Source organism: Triticum aestivum, chromosome 2D (genome assembly GCF_018294505.1).
Source record: "Triticum aestivum cultivar Chinese Spring chromosome 2D, IWGSC CS RefSeq v2.1, whole genome shotgun sequence".
Lineage (NCBI taxonomy): Eukaryota > Viridiplantae > Streptophyta > Magnoliopsida > Poales > Poaceae > Triticum > Triticum aestivum.
The window spans coordinates 304,620,094-304,639,240 of NC_057799.1; the positions used below are offsets into that span (position 1 = coordinate 304,620,094).

General features: G+C 42.1%; 1 protein-coding gene across 1 annotated transcript; it reads right to left on the bottom strand.

Moving 5' to 3' along the window:
* Positions 1 to 8,258: 8,258 nt before the first annotated feature.
* On the bottom strand, positions 8,259 to 10,377 carry LOC123049249 (uncharacterized). Its single transcript, XM_044472196.1, has 5 exons — positions 10,126 to 10,377; positions 9,798 to 10,010; positions 9,618 to 9,710; positions 9,382 to 9,486; positions 8,259 to 8,695 (listed from the first exon to the last, which is right to left on the bottom strand). Exons 2-5 carry the CDS (start codon positions 9,996 to 9,998, stop codon positions 8,321 to 8,323), a joined length of 774 nt encoding a protein of 257 aa, XP_044328131.1. The 5' UTR covers positions 9,999 to 10,010; positions 10,126 to 10,377; the 3' UTR covers positions 8,259 to 8,320.
* Positions 10,378 to 19,147: the final 8,770 nt, after the last annotated feature.

A 19,147-nucleotide genomic window follows, 5' to 3' on the forward strand; every position in this document is an offset into this window, starting at 1 on the left:
CAAGGCACGTATTGTATTGTTGCCATCGAGGATAACAAGATGGGGTTTATATCATATTGCATGAGTTTATCCCTCTACATCATGTCATCTTACTTAAAGCATTACTCTGTTCTTTTGAACTTAATACTCTAGATGCATGCTAGATAGCGGTCGATGTGTGGAGTAATAGTAGTAGATGCAGGCAGGAGTCGGTCTACTTGTCGCGGACGTGATCCCTATATACATGATCATACCTAGATATTCTCATAACTATGCTCAATTCGGTCAATTGCTCAATAGTAATTTGTTTACCCACCGTAATACTTATGCTCTCAAGAGAAGCCACTAGTGAAACCTATGGCCCCCGGGTCTATTTTCCATCATATTAATCTTCCATCACTTAGCTATTTCTTTTGCCGTTTTTATTTTGCTTTCTTTACTTTGCATCTTTATCATAAAAATACCAAAAATATTATCTTATCATATCTATCAGATCTCACTTTCGTAAGTGACCGTGAAGGGATTGACAACCCCTTTATTGCATTGGTTGCGAGGATTTTATTTGTTTGTGTAGGTGCGAGGGACTCGTGCGTGGCCTCCTACTGGATTGATACCTTGGTTCTCAAAAACTGAGGGAAATACTTACGCTACTTTGCTGCATCACCCTTTCCTCTTCAAGGGAAAACCAACGCAGTGCTCAAGAGGTAGCAAGAAGGACTTTTGGCGCCGTTGCCGGGGAGTCTACGCAAAAGTCAACATACCAAGTACCCATCATAAACCCTTATCTCCCGCATTACATTATTTGCCATTTGCCTCTCGTTTTCCTCTCCCCCACTTCACCCTTGCCGTTTTATTCACCCTCTCTTTCCGTTCGCCTTCCCCCTTCCTTTTGCCCCTTGCACTTTCTGCCGTTATGTCTGAAATTGGGGAAATTATTGTCGATATGGACAATAATAATATCATGGAAAATTCTGATGCTCCTGCTGAAGAACCCCCTATCTTACATACAAAAAAATTCCGAATTGGTAGTGGTAATATTATTGTAAAATGAGTTATCCAAGATTTCTTTACTTGTGCCAGTGCTTTGCCTTCTATGGGTAGTTCTATTCTTCATAGAACTAGTAGTCTTGCGGACGCTATTGCCATGCTTGTAGTTGAACTTGAAAGACAATTTATGCACATGCATCCTTGCATACAAAGGATTTTCCTAGAATTTTCTAATATTGAGCATTCTTCTGTTAAGCGTGCCGCTACTATCTTTTTGGCTGATGAGTTTAGATTTATAATAAAAGAGGCCAAAGAAATATTTGCGCATTATAGGGTGGACGCTGGCCGTCCTCTCATAGAGACTATCCTTTTTGATCAAGAAGAAATAATGCGTTTTCAATCTCTAGATTATGTTGCTTTCAATGAAAATCTTAGAAAAAGGGTTCCTACCAATGTTCTAGTTGATAGAATTTCTGAACTTAATAATGATTTGGCTATTCGAAATAATGAGCTAGGATATTCTCTCAAGTATAGGCACACAAAGTTCTGTCAAAAGAATGCTTATAATGATGAATTGGTTGTGCAATACGAAGGGCCGAAGGAGGAACCTATACCTCCTAAAGTTGATCTTGGGGACTTTTGTCCCATTAAATTTAGCCCTTTTGATTACTTTTGCTTGCCTCAAAGAAAACTTGCTGCCGAACGTAGAGAATATGAAATGAGTTTTAATGATCTATCCTATTATTATGGCAACACCTAGATCTATCCTTGCTTTTATGCCTAGCTAGGGGCGTTAAACTATAGCGCTTGTTGGGAGGCAACCCAATTTTATTTTTAGTTTTTGCTTTTTGCTTCTGTTTAGGAATAAATATTTGATCTAGCCTCTGGTTAGATGTGTTTTTATGTTTTAATTAGTGTTTCTGCCAAGTTTAACCTATAGGATCTTCTTGGATGATAGTTATTTGATCTTGTTGAAATTCCAGAAACTTTCTGTTAAAGAAAATAATTGTTAAAAATCACCAGAACGTGATAAAATATTTATTCCAATTGCTGCTGATCAATAAACAAATTGTCTAGGATTTCCTATTTTGGCTGAATTTTTGGAGTTCCAGAAGTTTGTGTTAGTTACAGATTACTACAGACTGTTCTGTTTTTGACAGATTCTGTTTTTCGTGTGTTGTTTGCTTATTTTGATGAATCTATGGCTAGTAAAATAGTTTATAAACCATAGATAAGTTGGAATACAGTAGGTTTAACACTAATATAAATAAAGAATGAGTTCAATACAGTACCTCAAAGTGGTGTTTTCTTTTCTTTCGCTAACGGAGCTCACGAGATTTTCTGTTAAGTTTTGTGTTGTGAAGTTTTCAAGGTTTGGGTAAAAGATTTGACGGATTATGGAACAAGGAGTGGAAAGAGCCTAAGCTTGGGGATGCCCATGGCACCCCAAGATAATCTAAGGACACCTAAAAGTCAAAGCTTGGGGATGCCCCGGAAGGCATCCTCTCTTTCGTCTACTTCCATCGGTAACTTTACTTGGAGCTATATTTTTATTCACCACATGATATGTGTTTTGCTTGGAGCGTCCTGTATTATTTGAGTCTTTATTTGTTAGTTTGCCACAATCATCCTTGCTGTACACACCTTTTGAGAGAGACACACATGATTCGGAAATTGTTAGAATACTCTATGTGCTTCACTTATATCTTTTGAGTTATATAGTTTTTGCTCTAGTGCTTCACTTATATCTTTTAGAGCACGGCGGTGGATTTGTTTTATAAAAATTATTGGTCTCTCATGCTTCACTTATATTATTTTGAGAGTCTTAAAATAGCATGGCAATTTGCTTTAATTATAATATCATGAGAAATTTGATGCTTGATAATTGTATTGAGATATAAAGGTGGTAATATCATAGTTGTGCTAGTTGAGTAATTGTGGAATTGAAAAATACTTGTGTTGGAGTTTGTGATTCCCGTAGCATGCACGTATGGTGAACCGTTATGTAACGAAGTCGGAGCATGAGGTATTTATTGATTGTCATCCTTTGTGTGGTGGTCGGGATCGCGCGATGGTTAACTCCTACCAACCCGTCCCCTAGGAGCATGCGTAGTAGTACTTTGCTTCGAGGGCTAATAAATTCTTGCAATAAGTATATGAGTTCGTTATGACTAATGTGAGTCCATGGATTATACGCACACTTACCTTTCCACAATTTTCTAGCCTCTTCGGTACCGTGCATTGCCCTTTCTTACCTTGAGAGTTGGTGCAAACTTCACCGGTGCATCCAAACCCCGTGATATGATACGCTCTATCACACATAAACCTCCTTATATCTTCCTCAAAACAGCCACCATACCTACCTATTATGGCATTTCCATAGCCATTCCGAGATATATTGCCATGCAACTTTCCACCGTTTCGTTTATCATGACACGCTCCATCATTGTCATATTGCTTTGCATGATCATGTAGTTGACATTGTATTTGTGGCAAAGCCACCATTCATAATTCTTTCATACATGTCGCTCTTGATTCATTGCATATCCCGGTACACCACCGGAGGCATCCACATAGAGTCATATTCTGTTCTAAGTATTGAGTTGTAATTCATGAGTTGTAAGTAAATAAAAGTGTGATGATCATCATTATTAGAGCATTGTCCCAAGTGAGGAAAGGATGATGGAGACTATGATTCCCCCACAAGTCGGGATGAGACTCCGGACTAAATAAATAAATAAGAGGCCAAAAAAAGAGAAAAGGCCCAAATAAAAAAATGAGAGAAAAAGAGAGAAGGGACAATGTTACTATCCTTTACCACACTTGTGCTTCGAAGTAGCACTGTGATCTTCATGATAGAGAGTCTCTCATTTTGTCACTTTCATATACTAGTGGGAAATTTCATTATAGAACTTGGCTTGTATATTCCAATGATGGGCTTCCTCAAATGCCCGAGGTCTTCGTGAGCAAGCAAGTTGGATGCACACCCACTTAGTTTCTTTTGTTTGAGCTTTCATACACTTATAGCTCTAGTGCATCCGTTGCATGGCAATCCCTACTCCTTGCATTGACATCAATTTATGGGCATCTCCATAGCCCGTTGATTAGCCTCGTTGATGTGAGACTTTCTCCTTTTTTTGTCTTCCCACATAACCCCTACCCTTATAACTTATTCCACCATAGTGCTATATACATGGCTTGCGCTCATGTATTGCGTAAGAGTTGAAAAGGCTGAAGCGCGTTAAAAAGTATGAACCAATTGCTTGGCTAAAACTGGGGTTGTACATGATATGAATATTTTGTGTGGGGAAGATGGAGCATAGCCAGACTATATGATTTTGTAAGGATAACTTGCTTTGGCTATGTTATTTTGATAAGACAAAATTACTTGGTTAGCATGCTTGAAGTATTATTGTTTTTATGTCAACATTAAACTTTTATCTTGAATCATATTAAATCTGAACATTCGTGCCACAATAAGAAGAATTACATTGAAATTATGCTAAGTAGCATTCCACATCAAAAATTCTGTTTTTATCATTTACCTACTCGAGAACGAGCAGGAATTAAGCTTGGGGATGCTTGATACGTCTCCAACGTATCTATAAGTTTTGATTGTTCCATGCTATATTATATTCTGTTTTGGACATTATTGGGCTATATTATACACTTTTATATTATTTTTGGGACTAACCTATTAACCGGAGGCCCAACCCAGAATTGGTGTTTTTTGCCTATTTCAGAGTTCCGCAGAAAAAGAATATCAAACGGAGTCCAAACGGAATGAAACCTTCGGGAACGTGATTTTTGGAACGAACGTGATCCAGAGGACTTGGACCCTATGCCAAGAAAGCAACCAGGAAGGCACGAGGTAGGGGGTGCGCCTACCCCCCCCCCCCCCAGGCGCGCCCTCCACCCTCGTGGGCCCCATGTTGCTCCACCGACGTACTTCTTCCTCCTATATATACCTACGTACCCCCAAACTACCAGATACGGAGCCAAAAACCTAATTCCACCGCTGCAACCTTCTGTACCCATGAGATCCCATCTTGGGGCCTTTTCCGGCGCTCCGCCGGAGGGGGCATTGATCATGGAGGGCTTCTACATCAACACCATAGCCTCTCCGATGATGTGTGAGTAGTTTACCTCAGACCTTCGGGTCCATAGTTATTAGCTAGATGGCTTCTTCTCTCTTTTTGGATCTCAATACAATGTTCTCCCCCTCTCTTGTGGATATCTATTCGATGTAATCTTCTTTTGCGGTGTGTTTGTTGAGACCGATGAATTGTGGGTTTATGATCAAGTTTATCTATGAACAATATTTGAATCTTCTCTGAATTCTTTTATGTATGATTGGTTATCTTTGCAAGTTTCTTTGAATTATCAGTTTGGTTTGGCCTACTAGATTGATCTTTCTTGCAATGGGAGAAGTGCTTAGCTTTGGGTTCAATCTTGCGGTGTCCTTTCCCAGTGACAGTAGGGGCAGCAAGGCACGTATTGTATTGTTGCCATCGAGGATAACAAGATGGGGTTTATATCATATTGCATGAGTTTATCCCTCTACATCATGTCATCTTACTTAAAGCGTTACTCTGTTCTTTTGAACTTAATACTCTAGATGCATGCTGGATAGCGGTCGATGTGTGGAGTAATAGTAGTAGATGCAGGTAGGAGTCGGTCTACTTGTCGCGGACGTGATGCCTATATACATGATCATACCTAGATATTCTCATAACTATGCTCAATTCTGTCAATTGCTCAACAGTAATTTGTTTACCCACCGTAATACTTATGCTCTCGAGAGAAGCCACTAGTGAAACCTATGGCCCCCGGGCCTATTTTCCATCATATTAATCTTCCATCACTTAGCTATTTCTTTTGCCGTTTTTATTTTGCTTTCTTTACTTTGCATCTTTATCATAAAAATACCAAAAATATTATCTTATCATATCTATCAGATCTCACTTTCATAAGTGACCGTGAAGGGATTGACAACCCCATTATTGCGTTGGTTGCGAGGATTTTATTTGTTTGTGTAGGCGCGAGGGACTCGTGCGTGGCCTCCTACTGGATTGATACCTTGGTTCTCAAAAACTAAGGGAAATACTTACGCTACTTTGCTGCATCACCCTTTCCTCTTCAAGGGAAAACGAACGCAGTGCTCAAGAGGTAGCAATTATCTACTCCAACCGATGAGCCCGTCAAGATGAGTTCCATCAAATGCTTCACATGTGGAGGCCGAGGCCAGAAGACATTCGAGTGCACCAACCAGCGCACCATGATCGCCAACGATGATGGCACATACAACTCCAAGAGTGAAGAAGAAATGGATGCCCTTGAGCATGTGGCCATGCACTGGCAAGTGAATGAAGATGAAGATGACCAAGTCTTTTGTGACAATGATCTGAGCCCCGCTCTCGTTGTCTCCAAGGTCTTGACACCTCAACATCACCAAGACGAAGACAAACAATGCCATATCTTCCACACCAAGGTGGGCATCAACGAGCGTTCCGTGAAGGTCATCATCGATGGAGGAAGTTGCCACAATTTGGCAAGTGAAGAGCTATGTTCCACGCTACAATTGGTCAAGATGAAGCATCCTCGCCCTTACAAGGTCCAATGGCTTAGCAACTTGAGCACCATCCAAGTGGATCACACCGTTCAAGTCTCCTTCAAGATTGGAGCATACGAAGACACCTTGGAGTGTGATGTGGTTCCCATGTCCGTTTGCCACCTCCTACTTGGACAACCATGGCAATTAGATCGAGGCGTCACCCACAATGGGCGAACCAATCACTATAGCTTCAAGATGAGGGGAAAAGAGTATGCTACGACCTATGTCACCAAGCCAAGTGATCGCCGACAAGCAAGCAACCACCCATAAGGGAGGGAATAGTGAGAGAGTGAACCACCAAAAAGAGAGTGAGCGCCACAAGCCAAAATTGAGTGCCTCCACGATGAGCGACAAGAAAAACTTAGTCCTCTTAGCCAGCAAAAGAGAGATGAGAGAAGTGTGTGAGAACCCATCTAGTGTCATCCACTATGTCTATTGTGCAAAGATGAAGTGGCAAGGACTAACACCTCTCACAATCTACCTTTAGTGGTGTCTTCTCTATTGCAAGAATTCAAAGACGTTTTCCCTGATGAGCTACCTCCGGGACTACCTCCACTACGAGGCATCAAACACGGCATTGACCTCATTCCCGACGCACCCCTGCCAAACAAGGCACCATACCGTGTCAACCTGGATGAGACAAAATAAATACAAAGGCAAGTACAACAACTCATTGACAATGATCATATATGTGAAAGATTAAGTCATTGTGTCATCCCGGTCATTCTTGTGCCTAAGAAAGACAGTAGTTTTCGCATGTGTTCTGATTGTCGGGCCATCAATGCTATAATCGTTCGTTATCGATACCCTATTCCTCGCCTTGATGATATGCTAGATCACTACAAGAAAGTCGTTAATTTGTGACAGTAACTGTCCGTCACAAACATGCAAAATACTGTCAAGGATGGCCGGGCGTGACGGTCCTGAAATCCGTCGTGTATATCGCGTCATAATTTTCCCACCCGCCCATCCTTGACGGATTTTCATTTCCTTCATGAATTGTGACGGTCTGTTGCCGTCACCGATCTGACCCCCGCCCCGCCCAAGGCCCGGTCCTCTGTGACAAACTATTCCGTCATGGATTTACATGACGTGTAGAAAGATGAGTCCCATGTGGCATCTCCCGCAATCTGACGTGGCGCTAGCGTGGAGCTGATGTGGCGCCAGTGTGGAGCTGACGTGGCGCCATGTCAGCCGATGGCATTCGGCCCAGTGTGGTCTGGCCCATTTACTTTTGTACAGCCAGGCCTATGGGCCCATTTTACCGCAGCTGGTTGGCCTGTTTGTTTTGGGTTGGTCCATAATCATTCACACTCTCGTTGGCCCATTTGCACGTGTTCAATATGCACATCAGCCCATTAAAATTATGCGGCACATGTGTTTTTTTAGCCAGAAAGTGTGTTTCGAGGCCACTTTATTCGGCCCATTAGTGTTTACTCTACCCAACCCAAGCTTTCTTTGTTTCTACACAAAATGGGTTTCCAAGCCTAAGAGCTTACATCTCTAGGTCCATCACAAATACAGAAAAGAGGAACAACATCACAAATCACAGTAACATTGACCTTGCATCTCCAAATCCGCGAACAATGGAGTAGCAAAATGCAACCAGTTTGCATCCAATAGTGTGCAGATTGCACAACAAAATCATTACAAAATAAGAAGGTAGGTTCTAGTAGTATATCACATTCACATAGCTTCCATGTATCAAGTAGAGACGACGGCTGATCTTGGACAAACAACTTACCCTTGAGTTGATCTTGCTTGCAACTGACTTAGCAAAAAGTCTAGTTTTGCATCCATCTCAGCTTGCTTCTTCCTGTTCTCCTCATCTCTCTTCCTGTGCTCCTCGTCTTGCCTGATCCTTGCTTCTTCGGACTCCTTCAACTGCTTGGTCAAGGTGTCAACAAGTGCCCGAAGCTCGACATTGCCCCTCTTTGCCAATTCTGCTTGAGAGTTGCTATCGCTAGATCTCGCATGGACATGCTGGATCCCCACATGCTGAAGAAACCTTGGCTTCTTAGTGTGGTTAGCAAGCACTTCAGCTATAGCCTTGCTCGTAGAGTTTGATTCTTGTCCATCTTCTATAGGCTGAGAGGCCTTGTTTTCCATCTCGGTCTAGCAATGCAAGCAACAAACATGGTTATAATACGGCTTAAGCACAAGTAGAGAAGACAACATCAGCAAGCTTACATGCAACGTCTTTGTAAGGAAAGCTATCATGCATCCTTTACAACTAGACACTTGTGATAACAGTCAGATTAATCTTTTTTCTGTGCGGAGGTGATTCAAATTATTCATATATACTATCATCTACAACAAAGTGGACTATTTCCTGAATTAACTTGAAGTGAGTAATATTCAAATCAAATTATTCTGGAAGTCAATCAATAAAAAAAAATATACACACTAAAAATATAAGACACCGAGGATGGCCAAAACTACAATATATAAAGCCAAATAATAGATTAATAAAAAAATTCTGTAATTTTAGGTGGCTGATAGGTCACATGTCAAAGTGATTATGTGCTTTTATTAAAGTCATTTCATCTAGCCATATACTAAATCAAAACTGATGTTTTTCAGTCGCTTCAAAACTTATCAGTTGTATGAAAATAAAAAGGGTACAATCATATAGGACAGACTATTACAAGATAGTTAAGTGAACATGTTAACATTTTCAATTAAGATGCACTGACATTTGATTATTAGTTTTCAATCTGGTGGAGTAACTCAAACAACATTAGTTCTAGTACGCAAAAAGGTAAAAATTGATGGTTGGTAGTCTTTTGAAGCTGACTTACACTTGCACCTTGGACAACATCGGTGTAGCTTTTCTTTTTCTTGCTGTAGTGGCACTCCTTGAACAAATCCAATGCAATGGGTTCTTTATCTTTGTATTTGTCTCCCTGGAAACAACAAATATGAAGGCAAGGGATCATCATACACAGTTACTACATGGACGCAACAGTTTACAAGAACCTATGGTCAAGAATATTTCTCATGACAATGCACATCCAGAGCCACATGTTTGACTTACCAGATTATCACAGTGCACAGGGTAGCTGCTCGAGCCAGTGGTTTGGTGAAACTTAACTTGAGCTCGATTATTTTTGTTAGTTTCACATATCCCCTACATCAAGAGACCAAATACATGTAAGGCACAATTTCTTGATTAGCATGTAGAAGGCGAGAGATTGGTCTCGACGAAGAAACATACCATCTTTTTGGGATCCTTCCAGCTTTCCACTAGCTCATTCCACTGCTCATCGGTCATCGAGGGGACAGGAGATGTTCTTGTCACAAAATGGAGTGGGTGAGGGTCAAAATACTCTTTCTTGAGCCTGCATCGTTGTTGGCGAGTGGCACGTTTCAGCATTTTAGTACAAGCCTTCCTAACTGGCACAGCATCAACGTCCATCTGAAACTTGTTCTAGTCCGATGAAAAAACATGTGTAAGTATCATGATTGCACAAAATTGACAAAATAGCACAAAATTGACAGGTTGATAGCCATTTGAGGGAGAAGGGCCTGGACTTTGTACTTACACCAACTTTTCCTACAAAGTTCCTGAAGATCCCATCTCGAACATGTCCATCTGGGTCCTTGTAATCCTTTTAGCGCTTAAACACGGGCATATGGTGTCTAACTGTGATGTTGCATTCAGTTGCGAACTTTGCAGCAAGAAGAGGTGCCTCCGGACTTAACTTCCCTTCTGGAATGACAAGCGGCAGTTTGCCCCGCCGGCGTTGAGTGATCCTTTCCAGACCTTTTCCCAAATTGGGGCCCCTTTCCCTTGGCTCCTCATAGGATTGTGGACCTAAAAAGAAGGTAAAATCAAGAACGGATACAATTAAACCGCAATTACACATATAGAAGTGTACTAATAAATGGAGAACATCGTTTCAAAATGTGTAACTATAACAACAGGAATTAAGCTCACAAAAAAAGTCAAGAAAATATACTAGTAACCATATGGCAACAACAACTAAATGGAATATTGCATTATCTATCATGTTGGTGTGTTTCTGATTGTTACAAATGCACAGGTTAACTGGAACGGAAGACAAGGTTCGAGCAGATTTCAACAAGGCATAGGTTAACTAAATTGTCCTTATTTAAATACTGTGATATTAAGAAATGAGCAATGGAGTTGTCCTTGAGAATATCATCATCCCGCAACACTGGAATAACCTATATTTCTTGGTTTCCGATTAAATATTGTTTCAACATCATCCATGTACCTGGAGCAAAATGTCAGGCATTCATCTGCAATATATGCCTCAGCAATCGAACCTTCTGGTCGCGCCCTATTCCTCACATAGCCCTTTAAAGTATATAGCCTTCTTTCAACTGGGTACATCCACCCATATTGTACGGGACCTCGAAGCAATGCCTCTTCAGGTAAATGTACGACAAGGTGCACCATCACATCAAAGAATGCAGGCGGGAAAATTTTCTCAAGCTTGCACAAAATTACAGGGATTTCCTTCTTCATTTCGGCCAAGACATCCCTATTAAGAGTTTTGCTGCACAGTTCTCTGAAAACATTGCCTAACTCAGCTATTGCTTCATATATATCACTGTCCAAAAATCCTCTCATGCCGGCAGGTAAGATTCTCTGCAGAAGAATGTGACAATCATGTGTTTTCAGGCCTTGTACCTTGGTTCCATCAGCACTTGTGCATCTTGAGATGTTGGAAGCAAACCCATCTGGAAACTTTAACTCTCGTAAAAATTGACAAAATGCAACAACTTGTTCTTTGGACAAGGTATATCGGGCCCGAGGCATCACATATGAGTCTCCCTCCTTCCTCAATTGCAACTCCTCTTTAATATTCAAATCTTTGAGATCAATCCTAGCATTAAGTGTGTCCTTTGTCTTACCCTCCAGATTCAGAATTGTCCCAATGAGGTTTTCACAAATGTTTTTCTCAATATGCATGACATCAAGATTGTGTCTCGGCTTCACCTTTGCCCAATACTTCAAATCCCACAAACAAACCCTCCGGCCCCAAATTGGCACATGATACTTCTTGCTGCCCAAGTCAGAACGCTTCCTTTTCCTACTTTCTTGTTGTCTCCCAGGTCTAACCTTCTCCAATTCTGCTTGCAACTCTTTCTCAGAGAATTTACCCGGCTCATCATTGCTTTCATGAAGACCAACAAATTCATTGTTTCTCCGCAAACGATGACCCCTTGGAAGGAAACGATAGTGACCAATATACCCAATTTTACTCCTTAGGTTGTAAGAAAGAGGGTGTTTGTCACAATGAATACATGCAAAATAGCCTCTTGTGGTACGCCCTGAAAGAGTGCTCAGAGCTGGGTAATCGTGAATGCACCATAGAACTGCAGCATGAAGATCAAACATCTTTCCACTAAGAGCATCATATGTACGCACACCCTCCCAGAGCTCAAGTAATTCTTCTATAAGTGGTTGTAGAAAGACATCAAAGTGCTTGCCAGGTGATTTGGGACCTGGAATCAGCAGAGCCATCATAAAATTTGACTGATCCATGCATGCCCAAGGTGGAAGGTTGTATGGTATAACAAATACAAGCCACATACTATAGGTTGTGTTAAAATTTCCAAAAGGATTGAACCCATCAGTGGCAATGCCAAGCCTAGAGTTTCTGTCATCTTCTGCAAATTCTAGAAAATTTTCATCGAAATCTTTCCACGCATCACCGTCTTTTGGATGACTCAGTTCCTTCTCATTGGGCTGCCTCTTTAGCTCATGCCATTGTGCTTCTTCTGCGCCTTTTTTGGAAAGAAACATCCTCTTTAGCCTAGGCACTAATGGAAAATGCCTCAACACTTTCTGTGGAATCTTCTTTCTAGCAGGGTCTTTCCACCTTGATAGGCCACAAACTGGGCAATTGTCATGATTGGCATATTGCTTTCTGAACAGAATGCAATTATTGAAGCACACATGTATAGACTCATATCCAAGGCCTAATTCCTTTAGAAGGTTCTTTGCTTCCTTATACGATTTTGGGAGCGTATTGGGTTCATGGAATGCTTCAGCTAATAGCTTCAAAATTTCAGTAAATGCACTATTCGGGATCCTAAGGTATCACTTCAAGTGAAGAAGCTTTACCACTAAGGAGAACCTTGAAAACTTGGTACAACCATGATAAAGCTGCCATTTTGCCTCCTTCATCACATCCTTCAAAAAAGACTCATTCTCAGAAGGGTTTCCACCATTGTTAGCATCTTGATTTTGAGTTTCACTCTGAGCTTGTTGTACTGCTGTGCGTAGGTCTTCAAACATCTCTTCAAATCGGTCAGCGCCGTTGTCACCATCCTCGGTGTCATGCACATCAATAGGATGTTCAATAACATCTACATCAAAGTCTTCTCCATGATATATCCAACGAGTATATGTACTTTCCATGCCATACATCAATATGTGCGTGTTCACAACGGTCTGATGCTGGTACTTATGATTAAGGCATTCTCTACATGGGCAGAGTATTTTATCATCCTCGCTGAATATCTCTTGAATGAAGTTCATAAATTCTTTGACACCTTCAATGTTCTCACGGGAAAACAATGTACCATGAATCCAACGTCTATCCATCTGCATTGCAGAAAAAGAACCAATTCAATCAAAGGTTTACCCCGGCCATCAAATTAACATGTACAGTATACCAAACTAAAATATGTTCAGATTTAAAATTATACTGCTTCGCACTATAGTGAACACAGTTCATCAAAAGATTTTTTTTCTTTTGTTGTGACAAAGGAACATACACCACTTGACAAAATATTTCACTGATTATTCGACATTAAAGAGGTCTAAAAATCAATACAAATCCGTAGCACACATTTACTAGTATGAGCTTGCCTACAAAATCTACGACTACAAGTATGTGAATAAGACAATGCATCGATTGATGCCAACTCAATATGTATGTGGATGAATGCACCCTGAACGACATAATGTACAAGGTTCACGTGTCACATCTATGGTGTCATGAAAACAAGAAAAATGGGACTAAAATCTCAAATGCTAACTACACTGAGATGGTATTTTCTAAATATGTATCTGCATCCATCAACACATTCATTAATTGGGTAAGCTAACTACCTCAAATAACACACCATTAAACCTAAAGGTAAGAGGTTCACCCCAAATTCAAAAGGGGAAATTGCAAAGCACAGTATTTAGTCAACAAATTCTGAAGGAGAGAGATGATTTCTGCTGGAGGCATACCGTTCCCTCCTGGCTGAGGTTGATGTTGGGAAAGAACGAGGGAGTTTCCGGTGCAGCAACTACGGGCAGTGACTGGCTCGTCTGTGAGGCAATGGTGGGCGGCGGCTGCCTCGTGGGCACGGCAATGGCGGGCGGAGGCTGCCTCGTCGGCGCGGCAATGGCGGGCGGAGGCTGCCTCGTCGGCGCAGCAAGGGCGCACGACTGCGAGGCGAGAGGCCGACGGCGTCGTGAAGATGGCGCCGAGACGGACCACCCCGCCGGATTTAACCACCCTCGCCCGGGCAGTCGGCGGCGGCACTGGCGGCGGCGGCTGCGCCGGCCGATGGGATCTGGGGGATGTGAGAATCGGGGAAAAGAAATACCTAAGGCTCAACAATTTTTTGTTACGGGAAGCAACATAATCCAAAATACCCTGTCATGTGGGGCATACAATGGCACCGACGTATAATCACACTTCTATTTTTTTGGGTAAAACCTATGGTCCGACCGACATGTGGGCCAAAGAAGGGGCAGAGACGCCACATCAGCCGGAGCACAATCGGTGACAGTCTGGACAGTGTATATTAAAAAAGTGATTGGCGTGACTGAGCTCGCTTGGTCGATTCATGACAGTTTTCGTGACGACAGCCCAACGTCCGTCATGAAGGGCCTGCTGTTTTAGGCCCAACCACAGGTTATCAGTGACGGTATTCGTGACGGGGCAGGGTGAACCCTCATAATCTGTGATGGATTCCAGGAACGTCAGCAGTAATCCGTCATGGATTAACAAGTTTCTTGTAGTGAGATGAGCTTAGCGGAGCCACCATTGTCTCTAAAATTGATCTTAAAAGTGGCTATTACCAAATCTGCATTCAAGAAGGTGATGAATGGAAAACTTCTTTCAAAACTAAGTTTGGCTTATATGAATGGCTAGTTATGCCTATGGGCTTATCCGAAGCACTCGGTACATTTATGCGTGTAATGCACTACGTTCTTCGACCTTACATTGGTGTATTTGTAGTGATCTAGTTTGACGATATTCTTGTGTTTAGCATGTCTCTAGAAGATCATGTCACCCATCTTAGAACCGTTTTGCAAACTCTAAGAAAAGAGCGTGTTTATGCTAATATGGACAGATGCCTTTTTGGTGTTGATAAGCTTGTTTTCTTGGGTTTTGTTGTGTCATCTAAGGGTGTTCATGTAGATGAAGCTAAAATCGATGCTATTAAAACTTGGCCACAACCAACAATTTGAAACAAGTGCGAAGTTTCCTTGCCTTAGCCAGTTTCTATCGTAGATTCGTTAAGGACTTTAGCACTATTGCATCCCCTTTGCATGCCTTGAGTAAGAAGAATGCACCATTTGTTTGGGGACCATCCCAAGATACCGCATTTCATGAGCTTAAGAATTTGCTTACACATGCTCCATTGCTGGCATTACCCAATTTTGATAAAACTATTGAAGTTCATTGCGATGCTAGTGGTAACTGCATAGGAGGTGTGTTGATGCAAGAGAAGCGCCCAATTGCTTTTTTTAGTGAAAAACTTTCCGGCGTGCAACTAAATTGTCCCATCTATGACAAAGAGTTGTACACATTAGTTCAAGTGTTGCATGTGTGGGACCATTATCTCCGTCCTCATGAATTTGTCATTCATACCGACCATGAAACTCTCAAGTATCTTAAGGGTCAAACAAAGTTGAATAGAAGGCACGCCAAATGGAGTGAATTTATAGAATCTTTTCCTTATGTCATCAAGTACATTAAGGGTAAAGAAAACATAGTGGCAGATGCTCTTTCCTGCAAATGCATGCTTGTTACTCAACTTGAATTGAATGTCATTGGTTTTGAGCACATAAAAGACTTGTATGCGCATGGTCCTATTTTTGCTATTCCTTATGCCAAATGCTTGACGCATACATCTTGGGAACGCTATTACATCAAAGTTGATTATCTCATGAGAGCTAACAAACTATCTTTCCCCGAGTCTTCTCTTCATTTGTTACTTTTGAAAGAATCTCACGGAGGAGGACTTATGGGTCACTTTGGACGCGACAAGACATTCGCTACGCTCTCCAAGAACTACTTTTGGCCCAAGATGTTCCGCGACGTCGCCCTCTACACCAACCGATGCTCTACATGTAGCAAAGCTAAGTCTAAAGCTCAATCCCATGGTCTCTATATGCCACTTCCTATTCCATATCACCCATGGGAAGATATTAGTATGGACTTTGTGCTTGGTTTGCCCAAAACTAAAATGGAAAGGATTTCGTGCTTGTTGTTGTGGGCTGTTTCTCTAAGATGGAACATTTTATTCCATGCAACAATATAGACGTTGCTTCACATGTTGCCAATCTCTTTTGTAGGGAAATCTTGCGTCTACATGGAGTGCCGAAGACTATCATGTCGGACCGCGACATCAAGTTCCTAAGCTACTTTTGGAAGACGTTATGCGCCAATCTCGGAATCAAGCTCCTATTCTCTTCGGCATACCATCCACAAACCAACGGACAAACAGAGGTCATGAACCGAACGCTATCTAATCTCCTACGTGTGTTGATCGAGAGGAACATCAAGGAGTGGGAGGAGTGTCTACCCATCGCCGAGTACGCCTACAACTGCGCAAGACATTCGTCTACCGGCAAGTCCCCCTTCGAGGTCATCTACGGCTTCAATCCATTGTCCCCATTGGACATTCTACCTCTACCACTACAAGAGCGCATCAACAAGGACGTGAGCGCTAGAGTGAGCTATCTCAAGAAGGTGCATGAAGATACAAGGCACACCATCGAGCGCCAAGTACAACGCCTCGCGACCAAGCTCAACATCAACAAGCAACCCATGGTATTCCACAATAGAGATCTTGTTTGGCTCCACCTTTGCAAGGACCGCTTCCCCAACGAACACAAGTCCAAGCTTCTACCTCAAGATGATGGACCCTTCAAGGTGCTAGAATGCTACAACAACAACAACAACGCCTACAAGATTGACATCCCACGTGACAAGTACAACGTGAAGGATCTCTCTCCCTACCATGGTGATGAGGATTTCGATCTGAGGTCGGATCTTTCCCAAGGGGGGGGAGATGATGCGGAGCATCCCAAGGTCATCCTCATGGACATATCATCGTCTCACAAAGTGCCAAGTGGACCCATGACATGAGCACGTGCAAGAGCTCTCGAAACCGAGGTGACATCTCTCCTCTCGCAATTCCTCTTCAAAACACATGAGACATGGCTACTACCTCAAACGGAGACACTTTGCATACTCAGATACCAAGGATTTAGCCATGGAGAAGCTAAGAAGGAGCAAGGAGGATCGAGGGAGGGAGACATACACGAAGATGGAGAAGAAAACGGACAAGTCAACACTTGCCCGGACGATCTGGACCCCAGCCCGGATTATCCGGATAATGTGCCCGAAGACACCCAAAGGCCTCACGCTGAAGCTGGATCATCCGGAACCTGACCTGGATCATCCGGACAGACCCGGACGTCCGGACCAAGTCCCGGACAACCGGACCCCCAGCAGCGTCCATGACACGTCCGGATCATTCGGACGCCGCCCCGGATCATTCGGACCACCGAAGTCCGGCTCATGCGGACCAACATCCGGATCATCTGGACAGTTCCTACATGCATGATGTTGGGCAGAGGCCCATGTAGCCATTCGTCCCTCTAGCCTACATATAGGACCCCACCTCCACTTTTCTAGGGTTAGCATTGTTTTAGCTCACATGAGAGATAGAGCTTTGCTCATCGACTTGATACTTACTCCATTGGAGGCCAAGTCCTCCATCTAGGAGAAGACCCCCTAGTGGATTCAAGCCCTCCATCTAGGAGAAGATCCCCTAGTGGATTCAAGACCTCCACTTGGAGAAGAACTAGCTGCTTGTATATTTCCTTTGTTGGATTTGAATCATGTATCTCTCTTTGTGTTCATAGATATAACACATGTGTGATCGTTTCCCGTTGATTTGAGTGTTCTCTCACGTTTCCCCACTTGTGTGTTCTTCGTGTTCTTCGTGAGATCCCCTCCAAATCTTGAAATATCGGCCTTAGGGTTTCCACCCTAGTTCATCGCTTGTATTCAATCTTTGTCTTAAAACCTCAGATTGGTACCCGCGGGTTGCTAGTAGTGTTGATTACATCTTGTAGTTGATGCTAGTTGATTCATTTGCTGGAAGATTATATGTTCAGATCCATGATGCTATTCAATACCCCTCTGATCTTGAACATGAATATGATTTGTGAGAAGTTACTTTTGTTCTTGAGGACATGGGAGAAGTCTTGTCATATGTAATCATGTGAATTTGGTATTCGTTCGATATTTGATGATATGTATGTTGTTGATTTCTTTAGTGGTGTCATGTGAATGTCGACTACATGACACTTCATAATCTTTCGGCATAATGGAAGCCATTTTGGAGTAATAATTAGATGATGGGTTGCTAGAGTAACAGAAGCTTAAACCCTAGTTTATGCGCTATTCCGTAAAGGGCTGATTTGGATCCATACGTTTCATGCTATGTTTAGATTTATCATAATTCTTCTTTCGTAGTTCCGGATGCTTGCAAGAGGGGTTAATCATAAGTGGGAGATTTGTTCAAGTAAGAACAACGCCCAAGCACCGGTTGACCCACATATCAAGTTATCAAAGTAACGAACGTGAATCAAACAAACATGATGAAGGTGACTAGATGAAATTCCCGTGTGTCCTCAAGAATGCTTTGCTTGCTATAAGAAAAAGTTTCGGCCTATCATTTGCTATAAAAAGGATTGGCCTACCTTACTGCACCTTTGTTAAAATTTCTACTTTGTTGCTCGTTACAAATTATCTTGCTATCAAATTATCTGTTACCGACAATTCCAGTGCTTGCAGAAAATACCTTGCTGAAAACTGCTTATCATTTCCTTCTGCTCCTCGTTGGGTTCGACACTATTACTTATCGAAAGGACTACGATTGATCCCCTATACTTGTGGGTCATCAAGACTCTTTTATGGCGTTGTTGCCGGGGAGTGAAACGCCTTTGGTGAGCGGAATATGGTAAGGGAAAATTTATATTACGTGCTGAAATTTATTCTCACTTGCTACTATGGAAAATAATCCTTTGAGGGGTTTATTCGGGGTATCTTCACCTTGATCGGAGGCACAAATAGTTGCCCCCAACCTACTACACCTACTGAAAATAATGATTATGAGATTCCTTCGGGTATGGTAGAGAAACTGCTAGCTAATCCTTATGCAGGAGATGGAACAGTACATCCCGGTATGCACTTAATTTATGTGGATGAAGTTTGTGGATTATTTAAGCTTGCAGGTTTATCCGCAGATGGAGTTAAGAAGAAGGTTTTCCCTTTACCTTTGGGG